The sequence below is a fragment of the Ranitomeya imitator genome, chromosome 2 (assembly GCF_032444005.1).
Source record: "Ranitomeya imitator isolate aRanImi1 chromosome 2, aRanImi1.pri, whole genome shotgun sequence".
Lineage (NCBI taxonomy): Eukaryota > Metazoa > Chordata > Amphibia > Anura > Dendrobatidae > Ranitomeya > Ranitomeya imitator.
In genome coordinates, this window is record NC_091283.1 from 333,733,819 (window position 1) to 333,753,631 (window position 19,813).

The window sequence follows — 19,813 nt, forward strand, 5'->3', positions numbered from 1 at the left end:
ACACCCCACATACACCTCGTAGACTGGCGGCTCCGCTCGTAACACCTCGTACACTCGTGGCTCCGCTCCACACACCTCGTATACACATGGCTTTGCTCCGTACACCTTGTACACACAAGGCTCTGCTCCGTACACCTTGTACACACGCCGCTCCTCTCCGTACACACGTGACTCCGCTCCGTACACCCCCGTATACACGCGGCTCCGCTCCGTACACCTCGTACACACGTGGCTCCGCTCCGTACACCCCATACACGCTGCTCCTCTCCATACACCTCGTACACACGTGGCTCCGCTCCGTACACCCCATATACACGCGGCTCTGCTCCGTACACATGTGGCTCCGCTCCGTTCACCCCGTACACACGCCGCTCCTCTCTGTACACCTCGTACACACGCGGCTCTGTTCCGTACACCCCGTATACATGCAGCTCCTCTCCGTACACCTCGCACACAAGCAGCTCTGCTCCGTACACCTCGTACATTTGCAGCACCGCTCTGAACACCATGTGCACACAGCTCTGCTCCGTACACCTCGTACACACATGGCTCTGCTCCGTACACCTCATACACAAGCGGCTTCGCTCTGTACACCTCGTACACTGGCAGCTCAGCTCATAACACCTAGTACACTCGTGGCTCCGCTCCGCTCCGCACACCTCGTATACACATGGCTCCGCTCCGTACACCTTGTACACACACGGCTCTGCTACATCCATTGTAAACCCCTCCTGACCCCACACATAAACTTCCCCTCATCCAGCACCATGACAACCAGCACAGCAGAGTCCTGCATACACTGAGGCCCCTGATCATGTGACCCCTGACTCCTCCCCTCCTGTGACCTCATCACAGGTCCTGTTTGCACAGAGCAGCCATATATGTGGCAGCGGCTCTGCAGGTGGAGGTAGGTGGTGGAGATTCCCCATTACTGAGCATGGGGAACATTAACCCCTTCTGCACTAAGACTCTTTTGGGGGTTTTGTTGCCACTTTATAATAATCATTGCGTTTCTGTTCTGTTTCCTGTAATAGATACATACGACCGAACTATGGGAGACAGGAAGTGAGGGAACGGATTGTTCTCATAGTGCAGGGAACAGTATAATGTTCCCACAGTACCACCATCCCCCACACAGTATAATGTTCCCACAGTGCCTCCATCCCCCCACACAGTATAATGTTGCACAGTACCGCCATCCCCCCACACAGTATAATGTTCCCACAGTACCGCCATCCCCCACACACAGTATAATGTTGCACAGTACCGCCATCCCCCCACACAGTATAATGTTCCCACAGTACCGCCATCCACCACACACAGTATAATGTTCCCACAGTACCGCCATCCCCCCACACAGTAAAATGTTCCACAGTACCGCCATCCCCCCACACAGTATAATGTTCCCACAGTACCGCCATCCACCACACACAGTATAATGTTCCCACAGTACCGCCATCCCCCACACAGTATAATGTTCCCACAGTACCGCCATCCCCCACACAGTATAATGTTCCCACAGTACCGCCATCCCCCACACAGTATAATGTTCCCACAGTACCGCCATCCACCACACACAGTATAATGTTCCCACAGTACCTCCATCCCCCCACACTGTATAATGTTCCCACAGTACCTCCATCCCCCCACACTGTATAATGTTCCCACAGTACCGCCATCCCCCCACACAGTATAATGTTGCACAGTACCGCCATCCCCCCACACAGTATAATGTTCCCACAGTACCGCCATCCCCCCACACAGTAAAATGTTCCACAGTACCGCCATCCCCCCACACAGTATAATGTTCCCACAGTACCGCCACACAGTATAATGTTCCCACAGTACCGCCATCCCCCCACACAGTATAATGTTCCCACAGTACCGCCATCCCCCCACACAGTATAATGTTCCCACAGTACCGCCATCCCCCACACACAGTATAATGTTCCCACAGTACCGACATCCCCCCACACAGTATAATGTTCCCACAGTACCGCCATCCCCCCACACAGTATAATGTTCCCACAGTACCGCCATCCCCCCACACAGTATAATGTTCCCACAGTGAGTGGATTTTTTGCCTGGATTCACGAGCCCCCAAAAGACTTAATGAGTAAATTTCCTATGCCTGTTTTGTGTGAGTACAGCCCCATTCTGGATTACGTTTTTGGATTTTATCCTCTACCCATTGCTACTCAGTTCCCTGTTAATGGGGTTCACATATTGTTGTACTTCATCGACATATCTGAGCTTCTATATCAGAATTATTTCTTATCACTTATATCCAACATATACTATTTAGCAACTAACGAGTGTGGTGATCCTTGTGTATCACTAATTATAGTTAGACAGAAGAAAAATGAAGGCAGCACTCCAAATATTTCAGGTGAAAAACTTTATTCAGCCCCACTCATCCTGGGCAACGTTTCGGCTCCTCCGAGCCTTTGTCAAGCAGTGGGTGTTACAATCAAATGTGCTTTTATAGCCATATTCATCAATCACAAGCATTTATAATTATCTTATATATTTGAAAAAACAATACATAGACAATTGTTACATGTAGCTGAATTTCATACATAAATAAGTGCTTAAACATTATTTATCTGCATTCCTAATTTATTAATATGTGAGTACCGCAATTCTAATCTGCATACCGCATGATCGCAGCTGTGTATAAAACTTTAATTGGTGTTAAACCTGTCAGGGATCAAGCATGTCAGCATGGAGGACGCCATCATCGCTGTTCTCAGCGTTTAGCTACAGTTACTGCACATGTCTCAGCGCTTACTCAGCATCACATAAGCTATCAGCCAATTGAAGACACTGTGTGGCATTTTTTAACGTGCGCACGCGCACATCCACTCTTATCGTCTATACAACGCCATCTTAGAAGAGGCGACATTCGTATCTCTAACTTTATAAAGGAAAAGACACTGAAATCATGAGGGGTGAACTTCACTGCTGCCCAGCACCAATCCAGCGCTAGCCGACCGTTCAATACCACCGCTATAGTATATAATACTCAACTCATATGGATAAGTTAGGTTAGATTAGGTAACGACGTGTGCGGGTTTTTTAAGGCTTTATAAAACTACCCTGATGCAACGGACGGCACCCTCCTCAGGTTACCTCCGCTCACCAATAGTGCCATAGTGGTACACAGGATCCCTCCGGACCCTAAGGCCATGTGCACACGATGCAGATTTAGTGCAGAACGGCAGCAGATTTTTCTGCAGCAGAAACGCTGCAGAACTGCACTGTGATCACAGTACAATGTAAATCAATGTGAAAAAAAAAAGCTGTGCACATGGAGCCAGGGAGCTTTCTAGGTAATTTCCCACGATCTATGAACAGCCAGCAGAGGGCGCCTCACCGCAAATAAAGCTAAATATAGATCATTGATCTATTTTTAGCCTCATTCCCTGGGGTTTTGCAGCGAGGAGCAGCCTGCATTAGCACAGCTCCTTGCTGCAAAATGTTTTAACCCCTTCAGAAGGATTTACATCGTTGGACGTTACAGATCTGCGGAGGGTAAGTATATTGTTGGTTTATTATGTTTTTTTACTCACAGAACGAGGGTCTTCAGTGACTGGATTGGGCGTTGAATAAAATACTGCAACAACCATTGTTTTTATTTCATTAAAATAATTTTAAATAATGTGTTTGTGTTTTATTTAACCCTTCACTACAATTGGATTAATAATGGATAGGTGTCATAATTGACGCCTCTCCATTATTAATTAGGCTTAATGTCACCTTACAATAGCAAGGTGGCATTAACCCTTCATTACCCCATATCCCACCGCTACACGGGAATGGGAAGAGAGTGGCCAAGTGCCAGAATAGGCGCATCTTCCAGATGTGCCTTTTCTGGGGTGGCTGGGGGCAGATATTTTTAGCCAGGGGGGGGCCAATAACCGTGGACCCTCTCCAGGCTATTAATATCTGCCCTCAGTCACTGGCTTTACTACTCTGGCGGAGAAAATTGCGCGGGAGCCCACGCCAATTTTTTCCGCCATTTAACCCTTTATTTTAAGAGCTAGAACGGCCAAATTTTGCAGATACACACTACTGACATTAGTAGTGTGGAATCTGCAAAAAAAATGGAGAGAAGACATGGTTTACTGTATGTAAACCATGTCTCAAATCATGTCGGGTTTTAGGAAGGAGAAGGAAAAAGCCGGTAATTGAATTACCGGCTTTCAAGCTGTCTAGCGCTGGAATAAATATTAATATATATACATATATGTGTCTCACTGACATATATATATATATATACCTATTCTATGTGTACACATTTATTCTACCTATTCTACTGTAAGCTGTCAGTGTGATTTTACTGTACACCGCACTGAATTACCGGCTTTTCTCTCTAACAGCGTTGCGTATTTCTCGCAAGTCACACTGCTTGTCCGTGTGTAATCCGTATTTTTCACGCTTCCATAGACTTTCATTGGCGTATTTCTTGCGCAGTACGGTGACAAACGCAGCATGCTGCGATTTTGTACGGCCGTAGAAAGCCGTATAATACTGATCAGTAAAATACGGCAAATAGGAGCAGGGGCATAGAGAATAATTGTGCCGTATTTTTTGCGAGTTTTACGGACGTAGATTCTGCGCTCTTACGTCCGTAAAACTCGCATGTGTGACGGCGGCCTAACTAGGGATTTGTACAGAGGCAGTATAATGCTCTCATCATGTGTATCCAGACCTCTTTTAATGCACCCCATGATCCTGTTTGCCTTGGCAGCTGCTGCCTGGCACTGGCTGCTCCAGGTAAGTTTATCATTAACTAGGATCCCCAAGTCCTTCTCCCTGTCAGATTTACCCAGTGGTTTCCCATTCAGTGTGTAATGGTGATATTGATTCCTTCTTCCCATGTGTATAACCTTACATTTATCATTGTTAAACCTCATCTGCCACCTTTCAGCCCAAGTTTCCAACTTATCCAGATCCATCTGTAGCAGAATACTATCTTCTCTTGTGTTAACTGATATACATAGTTTTGTATCATCTGCAAATATCGATATTTTACTGTGTAAACCTTCTACCAGATCATTAATGAATATGTTGAAGAGAACAGGTCCCAATACTGACCCCTGCGGTACCCCACTGGTCACAGCGACCCAGTTAGAGACTATACCATTTATAACCACCCTCTGCTTTCTATCACTAAGCCAGTTACTAACCCATTTACACACATTTTCCCCCAGACCAAGCATTCTCATTTTGTGTACCAACCTCTTGTGTGGCACGGTATCAAACGCTTTGGAAAAATCGAGATAGACCACGTCCAATGACTCACCGTGGTCCAGCCTATAGCTTACCTCTTCATAAAAACTGATTAGATTGGTTTGACAGGAGCGATTTCTCATAAACCCATGCTGATATGGAGTTAAACAGTTATTCTCATTGAGATAATCCAGAATAACATCCCTCAGAAACCCTTCAAATATTTTACCAACAATAGAGGTTAGACTTACTGGCCTATAATTTCCAGGTTCACTTTTAGAGCCCTTTTTGAATATTGGCACCACATTTGCTATGCGCCAGTCCTGCGGAACAGACCCCGTCGCTATAGAGTCCCTAAAAATAAGAAATAATGGTTTATCTATTACATTACTTGGTTCTCTTAGTACTCGTGGGTGTATGCCATCCGGACCCGGAGATTTATCTATTTTAATCTTATTTAGCCGGTTTCGCACCTCTTCTTGGGTTAGATTGGTGACCCTTAATATAGGGTTTTCATTGTTTCTTGGGATTTCACCTAGCATTTCATTTTCCACCGTGAATACCGTGGAGAAGAAGGTGTTTAATATGTTAGCTTTTTCCTCGTCATCTACAACCATTCTTTCCTCACTATTTTTTAAGGGGCCTACATTTTCAGTTTTTATTCTTTTACTATTGATATAGTTGAAGAACAGTTTGGGATTAGTTTTACTCTCCTTAGCAATGTGCTTCTCTGTTTCCTTTTTGGCAGCTTTAATTAGTTTTTTAGATAAAGTATTTTTCTCCCTATAGTTTTTTAGAGCTTCAATGGTGCCATCCTGCTTTAGTAGTGCAAATGCTTTCTTTTGTGCAGTTCTGCAGCGTTTCTGCACCCCTCCATAGTAGAAATCCGCAGGTGTGTTTTTTGTGCAGATTTGTGGGCAGCACGGTGGCACAGTGGTTAGCACAGCAGCCTTGCAGCGCTGGGGTCGTGGGTTCTAATCCCACCCAGGACAACATCTGCAAAGAGTTTGTATGTTCTCTCCGTGTTTGCGTGGGTTTCCTCCGGGTACTCCGGTTTCCTCCCACATTCCAAAGACATACTGATAGGGATTCTAGATTGTGAGCCCCAATGGGGATGTGATGATAATGTGTGCAAAATGTAAAGCGCTGCGGAATATGTTAGCGCTATATAAAAATAAAGATTATTATTATTATTACCTGCGGATTCTGCCAGGAGATGCAGATTTAGTGCAGATTTTATGCAGAAAATTCTGCACCAAATCTGCATCGTGTGCACACAGCCTTATGGTCCAACTCGGGCTACTATAAAGGCAGATATGCCTGTAACCCTACAACCTATTCAACAGCATATATTAAACGTATTTATAAAAAAAAAGACTGGCCGAGAAACTTATAAGTGATTCTAATTTTTATTATGATAGAGAAAAATAGGAACATTTTAGAAAATTGTATATAGTCCTCCATAAATCCATGCTTCTCTCCGAATAAATGTAGTGGCTGGTGACACCAAGTGATATATCTGTAAAAAATTAAATATAAAGTTAAAATAAATTTTCTCAGTTATTTTACAATATAAACAACTACATACATATATAGATCCTGGATCTCAAACAGCTAAATGTTAGGAGCAAAATATCCTTAAAATAGGTATTAGTCCTACTGGTAATTATGTTTCCAGGAGTCCATACTGACAGCACCCTGGAGGACGTCCTTCTCCTCCTTGCTGGGACAGGAAACACGAGAGTTCAAATATCCGGTACCTCCCACCAATCCTCAGTGTGTAACAAGAACCAACTCATGGAATAATGCAAAAAAACATTTAATGTTCAAAACACATTACAAAATAGTATATAAATATAACTCTGACTATATCTGAATTTTATGACATATATGGGGGGGGACTACCGGAGGTGTCAGTATGGACTCCTGGAAACATAATTACCGGTAGGACTAATACCTATTTTCCAGGACGTCCCTCCTGACAGCACCCTGGAGAGTACCAAAGCATCTCCTTAGGGTGACCGCTTGGAGGACCTTCCTCCCGAAAGCAGTGTGCTGACCGGACATAACATCAAGCTTATAATGTTTGCAGAAAGTGTCAGTTCTGGCCCATGTTGCGGCCTTACAAATCTGTTCTACGGATGCTCCCGCACGCTCTGCCCAGGAGGCAGACACCCCACGGGTAGAATGGGCTTTTAAGCCTGATGGAGGGGACAAGCCCTCAGACTAATAAGCATCTGAGATCACGTCAGTGATCCAACGAGCAATTGAGGCCTTCGAGGCCTTCTTACCCCTATTCTTTCCCCCGAAAAGAATAAAAAGGTTTGGATCTATACGCCAAGAGTCTGTGGCTTTTAGATAATCCAAGACTCCTTGTCTAACATCTAGAAAGTGGAGGACCCTTTCTTTCTCGTTAGAAGGGTTATTACAAAAGGAAGGGAGTGTTATTTCTTGATTCCTATTTTTAATAGAGGCTACCTTTGGTATAAAAGCTGGATCTAATTTCAAAATTAGGCTATCTTCCCTAATTTGTAGATAAGGATCCCAGATACATAGAGCCTGAATCTCTCCAATCCTCTTGGCTGTAGTGATTGCCACTAAGAAAGCCGTTTTTCGAGTGCGAATAGATATAGGCATATCATCCCCGGGAGAGTAAACACCTTACATAGTGCCCTAAGAACAAGGTTAAGGTCCCAGGATGGGGACAACTGTCTAATGGTGGGACGCATTCTCTGAGTGGCCCGAATAAATCTTATTATCCATGGGTGAGATGCCAACGGATAGTCTAAAAAAGAGCTTAGCGCTGACACCTGGACCTTTAATGTGCTAGGTCGAAGACCCATGTTAAACCCTTTCTGCAGAAAGTCTAAGATACCAGGGATGTTCGGCGCGCCTGATACAACATCGGACCTGCCACTTTCTAGACAAAAATGTTTCCAAATCTTCTGGTAAATAGCAGACGTAACGGGCTTTCTACTACTTTGGATAGTAGATATGACCTGGTCTGAGGTCCTTAGCTCTGGCTAGGAGGCCTATTTAAATGGTACGGAACTTTGTTGGGGTGGGTGGGTGCAGAAGGCATAATTAAAAAGGATTACCATATATACTCGAGTATAAGCTGACCCGAGTATAAGCCGAGGCACCTAATTTTGCCACGGAAAACTGGGTAAGCTTATTGACTCGAGTATAAGCCGGGTATGCATTGTCCCCTTATCCCTGTCCTGCTATGCATGGCTCCCCCTGTTGTATGCATGGCTCCTCGGTCCCGCATGGCTCTGCTCCGCCGGTCCCGCATGGCTCTGCTCCGCCGGTCCCGCATGGCTCTGCTCCGCCGGTCCCGCATGGCTCTGCTACCCCGATCCTGCGTGGCTGGGCTCCCCCGATCCCGCATGGCTGGGCTCCCATGGTCACGCATGGCTCACACCCCCCCCCCCCCCGTCCTACTCACCCTTCTCGCGCCTCGCTGAATCTCCATTGTCCCGCCGCGGCAGCTCTTTCTGTGCTCAGCGGTCACGTGGTATCGCTCATTAAAGGGAATCTGTCACCTCCTATGTCGTATATAAACTGTGGCCACCGCCATCAGGGGCTTATCTACAGCATTCTTTAATGCTGTAGATAATCCCCCAATGTAACCTGAAAGATAAGAAAAACAAGTTAGATTATACTCAACAAGGGGCTTTCCCGGTTCGGTCCAGTCCCATGGGGGTTGCTTTCCGGGTCCGGCGCCTCCCTTCTTCATACGATGACGTCCTCTTCTTTGCTTCCTGCTGCGGCTCCTGCGCAGGCGTACTTTATCTACCCTGTTGAGGGCAGCGTAAAGTACTGCAGTGCGCAGGCGCCGGGCCTCTCTGACCTTTCCCTTATCATGAGGCATCTTTTCCTTGTCATGAGGCATTTCCACTGAAGTTGGATCAGCCTGTAATTTCATTTTGCACTTTGGTTTTCAGTATCATTCCAAATCCAGACCTCCATGGGATATTCATTTTGATTTACATTGATATTGTTTTGAACACATTCCACTATGCAATGAATAAAAATTTGCAACTGGAATATTCCATTCTGAGAAATCTAGGATGTGGTATTTTAGTGTATAAGTATATGTATATATATATATATATATATATATATATATATATATATATATATATATATATATATATATATATATATATATATATATACATACACATATACACACACACACACACACACACACACACACACACACACACACACACACACACACACGCAAAAAAGTATTTAGTCAGTCAGCAATAGTGCAAGTTCCACCACTTAAAAAGATGAGAGGCGTCTGTAATTTACATCATAGGTAGACCTCAACTATGGGAGACAAACTGAGAAAAAAAAATCCAGAAAATCACATTGTCTGTTTTTTAACATTTTATTTGCATATTATGGTGGAAAATAAGTATTTGGTCAGAAACAAAATTTCATCTCAATACTTTGTAATATATCCTTTGTTGGCAATGACAGAGGTCAAACGTTTTCTGTAAGTCTTCACAAGGTTGCCACACACTGTTGTTGGTATGTTGGCCCATTCCTCCATGCAGATCTCCTCTAGAGCAGTGATGTTTTTGGCTTTTCGCTTGGCAACACGGACTTTCAACTCCCTCCAAAGGTTTTCTATAGGGTTGAGATCTGGAGACTGGCTAGGCCACTCCAGGACCTTGAAATGCTTCTTACGAAGCCACTCCTTCGTTGCCCTGGCGGTGTGCCTTGGATCATTGTCATGTTGAAAGACCCAGCCACGTTTCATCTTCAATGCCCTTGCTGATGGAAGGAGGTTTGCACTCAAAATCTCACGATACATGGCCCCATTCATTCTTTCATGTACCCGGATCAGTCGTCCTGGCCCCTTTGCAGAGAAACAGCCCCAAAGCATGATGTTTCCACCACCATGCTTTACAGTAGGTATGGTGTTTGATGGATGCAACTCAGTATTCTTTTTCCTCCAAACACGACAAGTTTGGTTTCTACCAAACAGTTCCAGTTTGGTTTCATCAGACCATAGGACATTCTCCCAAAACTCCTCTGGATCATCCAAATGCTCCCTAGCAAACTTCAGACGGGCCCTGACATGTACTGGCTTAAGCAGTGGGACACGTCTGGCACTGCAGGATCTGAGTCCATGGTGGCGTAGTGTGTTACTTATGGTAGGCCTTGTTACATTGGTCCCAGCTCTCTGCAGTTCATTCACTAGGTCCCCCCGCGTGGTTCTGGGATTTTTGCTCACCGTTCTTGTGATCATTCTGACCCCATGGGGTGGGATTTTGCGTGGAGCCCCAGATCGAGGGAGATTATCAGTGGTCTTGTATGTCTTCCATTTTCTAATTATTGCTCCCACTGTTGATTTCTTCACTCCAAGCTGGTTGGCTATTGCAGATTCAGTCTTCCCAGCCTGGTGCAGGGCTACAATTTTGTTTCTGGTGTCCTTTGACAGCTCTTTGGTCTTCACCATAGTGGAGTTTGGAGTCAGACTGTTTGAGGGTGTGCACAGGTGTCTTTTTATACTGATAACAAGTTTAAACAGGTGCCATTACTACAGGTAATGAGTGGAGGATAGAGGAGACTCTTAAAGAAGAAGTTACAGGTCTGTGAGAGCCAGAAATCTTGATTGTTTGTTTCTGACCAAATACTTATTTTCCACCATAATATGCAAAAAAAATGATAAAAAAACAGACAATGTGATTTTCTGGATTTTTTTTTTTCTCAGTTTGTCTCCCATAGTTGAGGTCTACCTATGATGTAAATTACAGACGCCTCTCATCTTTTTAAGTGGTGGAACTTGCACTATTGCTGACTGACTAAATACTTTTTTGCCCCACTGTATATATATACAGTGCCTACAAGTAGTATTCAACCCCCTGCAGATTTAGCAGGTTTACACATTTGGAATTAACTTGGCATTGTGACATTTGGACTGTAGATCAGCCTGGAAGTGTGAAATGCACTGCAGCAAAAAAGAATGTTATTTCTTTCTTTTTTTTTTAAATTGTGAAAAGTCTTTTCAGAGGGTCATTTATTATTCAACCCCTCAACCCACCAGAATTCTGTTTGGTTCCCCTAAAGTATTAAGAAGTAGTTCAGGCACAAAGAACAATGAGCTTCACATGTTTGGATTAATTATCTCTTTTTCCAGCCTTTTCTGACTATTTAAGACCCTCCCCAAACTTGTGAACAGCACTCATACATGGTCAACATGGGAAAGACAAAGGAGCATTCCAAGGCCATCAGAGACAAGATCGTGGAGGGTCACAAGGCTGGCAAGGGGTACAAAACCCTTTCCAAGGAGTTGGGCCTACCTGTCTCCACTGTTGGGAGCATCATCCGGAAGTGGAAGGCTTATGGAACTACTGTTAGCCTTCCACGGCCTGGACAGCCTTTGAAAGTTTCCTCCCGTGCCGAGGCCAGGTGTTGTGAATTCTGTGGCTGAATTCACTCCTGTGGTCACAAGTGGTACTGCAGCTTCTGAGCTTCCTCCCTCAGGTGTTCTGGTGAGCTCGTTAACTGCTTCATTACTTAACTCCGCCTGATGCTGCTATCCTTGCTCCTTGTCAATGTTTCAGTGTTGGATCTGAGCTTCTCCTGATTGTTCCTGTGACCTGCTTCTCTGTATAGCTAAGTGCTTTTTGCTTTTTTGTTGCTTTTTTTCTGTCCAGCTTGTCTTTGTTTTTGCTGGAAGCTCTGAGACGCAAAGGGTGTACCGCCGTGCCGTTAGTTCGGCACGGTGGGTTTTTTTTGCCCCCTTTGCGTGGTTTTGCTTTAGGGTTTTTTGTAGACTGCAAAGTTCGCTTTACTGTCCTCGCTCTGTCCTAGAATATCGGGCCCCACTTTGCTGAATCTATTTCATCCCTACGTTTTGTCTTTTCATCTTACTCACAGTCATTATATGTGGGGGGCTGCCTTTTCCTTTGGGGAATTTCTCTGGGGCAAGTCAGGCCTATTTTTCTATCTTCAGGCTAGCTAGTTTCTTAGGCTGTGCCGAGTTGCCTAGGTAGTTGTTAGGCGCAATCCACAGCCGCTTTTAGTTGTGTTTAGGATAGGATCAGGTGTGCAGTCTACAGAGTTTCCACGTCTCAGAGCTCGTTCTTGTATTTTTGGGTATTTGTCAGATCACTGTGTGCGCTCTGATCGCTAAGCACACTGTGTTTCTGGATTGCCTTCATAACACCTGTCATTAGCAAACATAACAGTACAAGGAGCCCTAACTAATGATTCTCAATAGAGGGAAAGAAAAAGTTCTGACATCATTTTTTTTTTTTTCTCTGCTCTGTGTTCACTTTTATTTTTTTCCCCTAGACATTTGGGTGATTCTGGACACAGGTGTGGACATGGATATTCAGGGTCTGTGCTCTTCAATGGATAATCTCGTTATAAATGTACAAAAAATTCAAGATACTATTGATCAGAAATCTATGTTAGAACCAAGAATTCCTATTCCTGATTTGTTTTTTGGAGATAGAACTAAGTTTCTAAGTTTCAAAAATAATTGTAAGCTATTTCTGGCCTTGAAACCTCATTCTTCTGGTAATCCTATTCAACAGGTTTTGATTATTATTTCTTTTCTGCGCGGCGACCCTCAAGACTGGGCATTTTCTCTTGCGCCAGGAGACCCTGCATTGAGTAGTGTCGATGCGTTTTTCCTGGCGCTCGGATTGCTGTACGATGAGCCTAATTCAGTGGATCAGGCTGAGAAAAATTTGCTGGCTTTGTGCCAGGGTCAGGATGATATAGAAGTATATTGTCAGAAATTTAGGAAATGGTCAGTACTCACTCAGTGGAATGAATCTGCGCTGGCAGCTTTGTTCAGAAAGGGTCTCTCTGAGGCTCTTAAGGATGTCATGGTGGGATTTCCTATGCCTGCTGGTTTGAATGAGTCTTTGTCTTTGGCCATTCAGATCAGTCGACGCTTGCGCGAGCGTAAATCTGTGCACCATTTGGCGGTACTGCCTGAGGTTAAACCTGAGCCTATGCAGTGCGATAGGACTATGACTAGAGTTGAACGGCAGGAATACAGACGTCTGAATGGTCTGTGTTTCTACTGTGGTGATTCCACTCATGCTATTTCTGATTGTCCTAAGCGCACTAAGCGGTCCGCTAGGTCTGCCGTCATTGGTACTGTACAGTCCAAATTCCTTCTGTCCATTACCTTGATATGCTCTTTGTCGTCGTTTTCTGTCATGGCGTTTGTGGATTCGGGCGCTGCCCTGAATCTGATGGATTTGGATTATGCTAAACGTTGTGGGTTTTTCTTGGAGCCTTTGCGGTGTCCTATTCCATTGAGAGGAATTGATGCTACACCTTTGGCCAAGAATAAACCTCAATACTGGGCCCAGCTGACCATGTGCATGGCTCCTGCACATCAGGAAGTTATTCGCTTTCTGGTGTTGCATAATCTGCATGATGTGGTCGTGTTGGGGTTGCCATGGCTACAAACCCATAATCCAGTATTGGATTGGAATTCCATGTCGGTATCCAGCTGGGGTTGTCAGGGGGTACATGGTGATGTTCCATTTTTGTCGATTTCGTCATCCACCCCTTCTGAGGTCCCAGAGTTCTTGTCTGATTATCAGGATGTATTTGAAGAGCCCAAGTCCGATGCTCTACCTCCGCATAGGGATTGTGATTGTGCTATCAATTTGATTCCTGGTAGTAAATTCCCTAAAGGTCGATTATTTAATTTATCCGTGCCCGAACACGCCGCTATGCGCAGTTATGTGAAGGAATCCCTGGAGAAGGGACATATTCGCCCATCGTCATCACCACTGGGAGCAGGGTTCTTCTTTGTAGCCAAGAAGGATGGTTCGCTGAGACCGTGTATTGATTACCGCCTTCTTAATAAGATCACTGTTAAATTTCAGTATCCCTTGCCATTGTTATCTGACTTGTTTGCTCGGATTAAGGGGGCTAGTTGGTTCACTAAGATAGATCTTCGTGGTGCGTATAATCTGGTGAGAATCAGGCAAGGAGATGAATGGAAAACTGCATTCAATACGCCCGAGGGTCATTTTGAGTATCTAGTGATGCCGTTCGGACTTGCCAATGCTCCATCTGTGTTTGTCTTTTATGCATGACATCTTCCGTGAGTATCTGGATAAATTCCTGATTGTTTACTTGGATGACATTTTGATCTTCTCAGATGATTGGGAGTCTCATGTGAAGCAGGTCAGAATGGTTTTTCAGGTCCTGCGTGCTAACTCTTTGTTTGTGAAGGGATCAAAGTGTCTCTTCGGTGTGCAGAAAGTTTCATTTTTAGGGTTCATCTTTACCCCTTCTACTATCGAGATGGATCCAGTTAAGGTCCAAGCCATCCAGGATTGGATTCAGCCGACATCTCTGAAAAGTCTGCAAAAGTTCCTGGGCTTTGCTAATTTTTATCGTCGCTTCATCTGTAATTTTTCTAGCATTGCCAAACCATTGACCGATTTGACCAAGAAGGGTGCTGATTTGGTTAATTGGTCTTCTGCTGCTGTGGAAGCTTTTCAGGAGTTGAAGCGTCGTTTTTGTTCTGCCCCTGTGTTGTGTCAGCCAGATGTTTCTCTTCCGTTCCAGGTCGAGGTTGATGCTTCTGAGATTGGAGCAGGGGCGGTTTTGTCACAGAGAGGTTCTGATTGCTCAGTGATGAAACCATGTGCTTTCTTTTCCAGGAAGTTTTCGCCCGCTGAGCGTAATTATGATGTGGGCAATCGAGAGTTGCTTGCCATGAAGTGGGCATTCGAGGAGTGGCGTCATTGGCTTGAAGGAGCTAAGCATCGCGTGGTGGTATTGACTGATCATAAGAACTTGACTTATCTCGAGTCTGCCAAGCGCTTGAATCCTAGACAGGCCCGTTGGTCGTTATTTTTTGCCCGCTTCGACTTTGTGATTTCGTACCTTCCGGGCTCTAAAAATGTGAAGGCGGATGCTCTGTCTAGGAGTTTTGTGCCCGACTCTCCGGGTTTATCTGAGCCAGCGGGTATCCTCAAGGAAGGAGTCATTGTGTCTGCCATCTCCCCTGATTTGCGGCGGGTGCTGCAAAAATTTCAGGCGAATAAACCTGATCGTTGTCCAGCAGAGAAACTGTTCGTCCCTGATAGGTGGACTAATAAACTTATCTCTGAACTTCATTGTTCGGTGTTGGCTGGTCATCCTGGAATCTTTGGTACCAGAGAGTTAGTGGCTAGATCCTTCTGGTGGCCATCTCTGTCACGGGATGTACGTACTTTTGTGCAGTCCTGTGGGATTTGTGCTAGGGCTAAGCCCTGCTGTTCTCGTGCCAGTGGGTTGCTTTTGCCCTTGCCGGTCCCAAAGAGGCCTTGGACACATATTTCGATGGATTTCATTTCTGACCTTCCCGTTTCTCAAAAGATGTCAGTCATTTGGGTGGTCTGTGATCGCTTTTCTAAAATGGTCCATCTGGTGCCCTTGGCTAAATTGCCTTCCTCCTCTGATTTGGTACCTTTGTTCTTTCAGCATGTGGTTCGGTTGCATGGCATTCCTGAGAATATTGTTTTTGACAGAGGTTCCCAGTTTGTTTCAAGGTTTTGGCGAGCCTTTTGTGGTAGGATGGGCATTGACCTATCCTTTTCCTCGGCTTTCCATCCTCAGACTAATGGCCAGACCGATCGAACCAATCAGACCTTGGAAACATATCTGAGATGTTTTGTTTCTGCAGACCAGGATGATTGGGTGTCCTTTTTGCCGTTGGCTGAGTTCGCCCTTAATAATCGGGCCAGCTCGGCTACCTTGGTTTCTCCATTTTTTTGCAATTCTGGGTTCCATCCTCGTTTCTCTTCAGGACAGGTTGCGTCTTCGGACTGTCCTGGTGTGGATTCTGTGGTGGATAGGTTGCAGCAGATCTGGACTCAGGTAGTGGACAATTTGATCTTGTCCCAGGAGAAAGCTCAACTTTTCGCTAATCGCAGACGCCGTGTGGGTCCCCGACTTCGTGTTGGGGATCTGGTTTGGTTATCTTCTCGTCATATTCCTATGAAGGTTTCCTCTCCTAAATTTAAACCTCGTTTTATTGGTCCGTATAGGATTTCTGAGGTTCTCAATCCTGTGTCTTTTCGTTTGACCCTCCCAGACTCCTTTTCCATACATAATGTATTCCATAGGTCGTTGTTGCGGAGATACGTGGCACCTATGGTTCCATCTGTTGAGCCTCCTGCCCCGGTTTTGGTGGAGGGGGAATTGGAGTATATTGTGGAGAAGATTTTGGATTCTCGTGTTTCTAGACGGAAACTCCAGTATCTGGTTAAATGGAAGGGTTATGCTCAGGAAGATAATTCCTGGGTTTTTGCCTCTGATGTTCATGCTTCCGATCTTGTTCGTGCCTTTCATGCGGCTCATCCTGGTCGGCCTGGGGGCTCTGGTGAGGGTTCGGTGACCCCTCCTCAAGGGGGGGGGGTACTGTTGTGAATTCTGTGGCTGAATTCACTCCTGTGGTCACAAGTGGTACTGCAGCTTCTGAGCTTCCTCCCTCAGGTGTTCTGGTGAGCTCGTTAACTGCTTCATTACTTAACTCCGCCTGATGCTGCTATCCTTGCTCCTTGTCAATGTTTCAGTGTTGGATCTGAGCTTCTCCTGATTGTTCCTGTGACCTGCTTCTCTGTATAGCTAAGTGCTTTTTGCTTTTTTGTTGCTTTTTTTCTGTCCAGCTTGTCTTTGTTTTTGCTGGAAGCTCTGAGACGCAAAGGGTGTACCGCCGTGCCGTTAGTTCGGCACGGTGGGTTTTTTTTGCCCCCTTTGCGTGGTTTTGCTTTAGGGTTTTTTGTAGACTGCAAAGTTCGCTTTACTGTCCTCGCTCTGTCCTAGAATATCGGGCCCCACTTTGCTGAATCTATTTCATCCCTACGTTTTGTCTTTTCATCTTACTCACAGTCATTATATGTGGGGGGCTGCCTTTTCCTTTGGGGAATTTCTCTGGGGCAAGTCAGGCCTATTTTTCTATCTTCAGGCTAGCTAGTTTCTTAGGCTGTGCCGAGTTGCCTAGGTAGTTGTTAGGCGCAATCCACAGCCGCTTTTAGTTGTGTTTAGGATAGGATCAGGTGTGCAGTCTACAGAGTTTCCACGTCTTAGAGCTCGTTCTTGTATTTTTGGGTATTTGTCAGATCACTGTGTGCGCTCTGATCGCTAAGCACACTGTGTTTCTGGATTGCCTTCATAACACCTGTCATTAGCAAACATAACAGCCAGGCTTGTCTGAAGAGTCAAGGCTAACCCAAGGACAACAAGGAAGGAGCATCGGGAAGATCTCATGGCAGTGGGGACATTGGTTTCAGTCAATACCATAAGTAACGTACTCCACCGCAATGGTCTCCGTTCCAGACGAGCCCGTAAGGTACCTTTACTTTCAAAGCGTCATGTCAAGGCTCGTCTACAGTTTGCTCATGATCACTTGGAAGACTCTGAGACTGACTGGTTCAAGGATCTCTGGTCTGATGAGACCAAGATCGAGATCTTTGGTGCCAACCACACACGTGACGTTTGGAGACTGGATGGCACTGCATACGACCCCAAGAATACCATCCCTACAGTCAAGCATGGTGGTGGCAGCATCATGCTGTGGGGCTGTTTCTCAGCCAAGGGGCCTGGCCATCTGGTCCGCATCCATGGGAAGATGGGTAGCACGGCCTACCTGGAGATTTTGGCCAAGAACCTCCGCTCCTCCATCAAGGATCTTAAGATGGGTCGTCATTTTATCTTCCAACAAGACCACGACCCAAAGCACACAGCCAAGAAAACCAAGGCCTGGTTCAAGAGGCAAAAAATCAAGGTGTTGCAGTGGCCTAGTCAGTCTCCTGACCTTAACCCAATTGAAAACTTGTGGAAGGAGCTCAAGATTAAAGTCCACATGAGACACCCAAAGAACCTAGATAACTTGGAGAAGATCTGCATGGAGGAGTGGGCCAAGATAACTCCAGAGACCTGTGCCGGCCTGATCAGGTCTTATAAAAGACGATTATTAGCTGTAATTGCAAACAAAGGTTATTCCACAAAATATTAAACCTAGGGGTTGAATAATAATTGACCCACACTTTTATGTTTAAAATTTATAAAAATTTAACTGAGCAACAAAACTTTTTGGTTTGTAAGATTTATGCATCTGTGAATAAATCCTGCTCTTGTTTGAAGTTTGAAGGCTCTAACTTATTTGCATCTTATTAAACCTGCTAAATCTGCAGGGGGTTGACTACTACTTGTAGGCACTGTATGTATATATATATATATATATATATATATATATATATATATATATATATATATATATATATATATATATATATATATATATATATATATACATCACCACACATAATCCCGCCCCCACTCCTTTATTACACACAATCCCGCCCCCCCACCACATTACCACACATAATCCCGCCCCTCACCCCATTACCACACACAAGCCCGCCCCTCACACCATTACCACACACAATCCCGCCCCCACCACATTACCACACACAATCCCGCCCCCCACCACGTTACCACACACAATCCTGCTCCCTACCACATTACCACACAATCCCGCCCCCACCACATTACCACACATAATCCCGCCCCCCACCAGATTACCACATATAATTCCACCCCCCACCACATTACCACACATTATCCCTCCCCCACCACATTACCACACGAGGCTCCGTCCCCCCACATTACCACACGAGGCTCCGTCCCCACACATTACCATACGGGGCTCCGTCCCTCCACATTACCACACGAGGCTCCGTTCCCACACATTGCCACACGACGCTCCGTCCTCACACATTGCCACACGAGGCTCTGTCCTCACACATTGCCACACGAATCCAGTTTGCTTTTGATTTTACACTGTGAATAAAATGTATTGGTATTATTCTGATTTTTAATTATTATTATTATTAACTTCATTTTAAGTTAATTTACCACCTGCGTAAGTGCTATTGAATGTTGTCATTATTTACTTTAGTTTAATCACTGGCAGCGTTAATTAGATAGCAATGAGCTGGCCGAGCGATAGCTGGCTGGAAACAGCTAGTATGTATATGTGTGTGTGTGTGTATGTATGTATGTGTATGTATATATATATATATATATATATATATATATATATATATATATATATATATACATACATACACTAGATGGTGGCCCGATTCTAACGCATCGGGTATTCTAGAATATGTATGTCCACGTAGTATGTTGCCCAGCCACGTAGTATATTGCCCAGCCACGTAGTATATTGCACAGCGACGGAGTATACAGCACAGAGCCACGTAGTATACAGACTTAAAATAAAAAATAAACATATACTCATCTTCCGAAGGCCCGTTGAAGTCCTGGCCCTGTGTGCGGTGCACGCGGCAGCTTCCGGGCCCAGGGTTGGTATGAGCGCAGGACCTGTGATGACGTCGCGGTCACTTGACCATTACGTTACCGCAGGTCTTTCTCGCACACCATCCTTGGCACCGGAACCTTCCACTTGCATGGAGCGGTCACCGGAGCGTCGCGAGGAGTGGGAAAGGCGGCGGATGGTGAGTATAGCAGGTTTTTTGTTTTTTTTATTATTTTTAACATGACATATTTTTACTAT

The 19,813-nt window shown here is 45.1% G+C and overlaps 1 protein-coding gene across 2 annotated transcripts in view; it reads left to right on the forward strand.

Moving 5' to 3' along the window:
• Window positions 1-854: 854 nt before the first annotated feature.
• Window positions 855-19,813, forward strand: part of LOC138663596 (zinc finger protein 665-like) — a 41,451-nt gene continuing 22,492 nt past the window's right edge. The window contains exon 1 of one of the 2 annotated variants that reach the window (XM_069749857.1): window positions 855-907. In XM_069749857.1, coding sequence (XP_069605958.1) covers window positions 882-907 — 26 coding nt within the window. In that variant the 5' untranslated portion in view covers window positions 855-881. The remainder of the gene's footprint in view (window positions 908-19,813) is intronic. The other variant, XM_069749856.1, reaches the window with a different exon arrangement.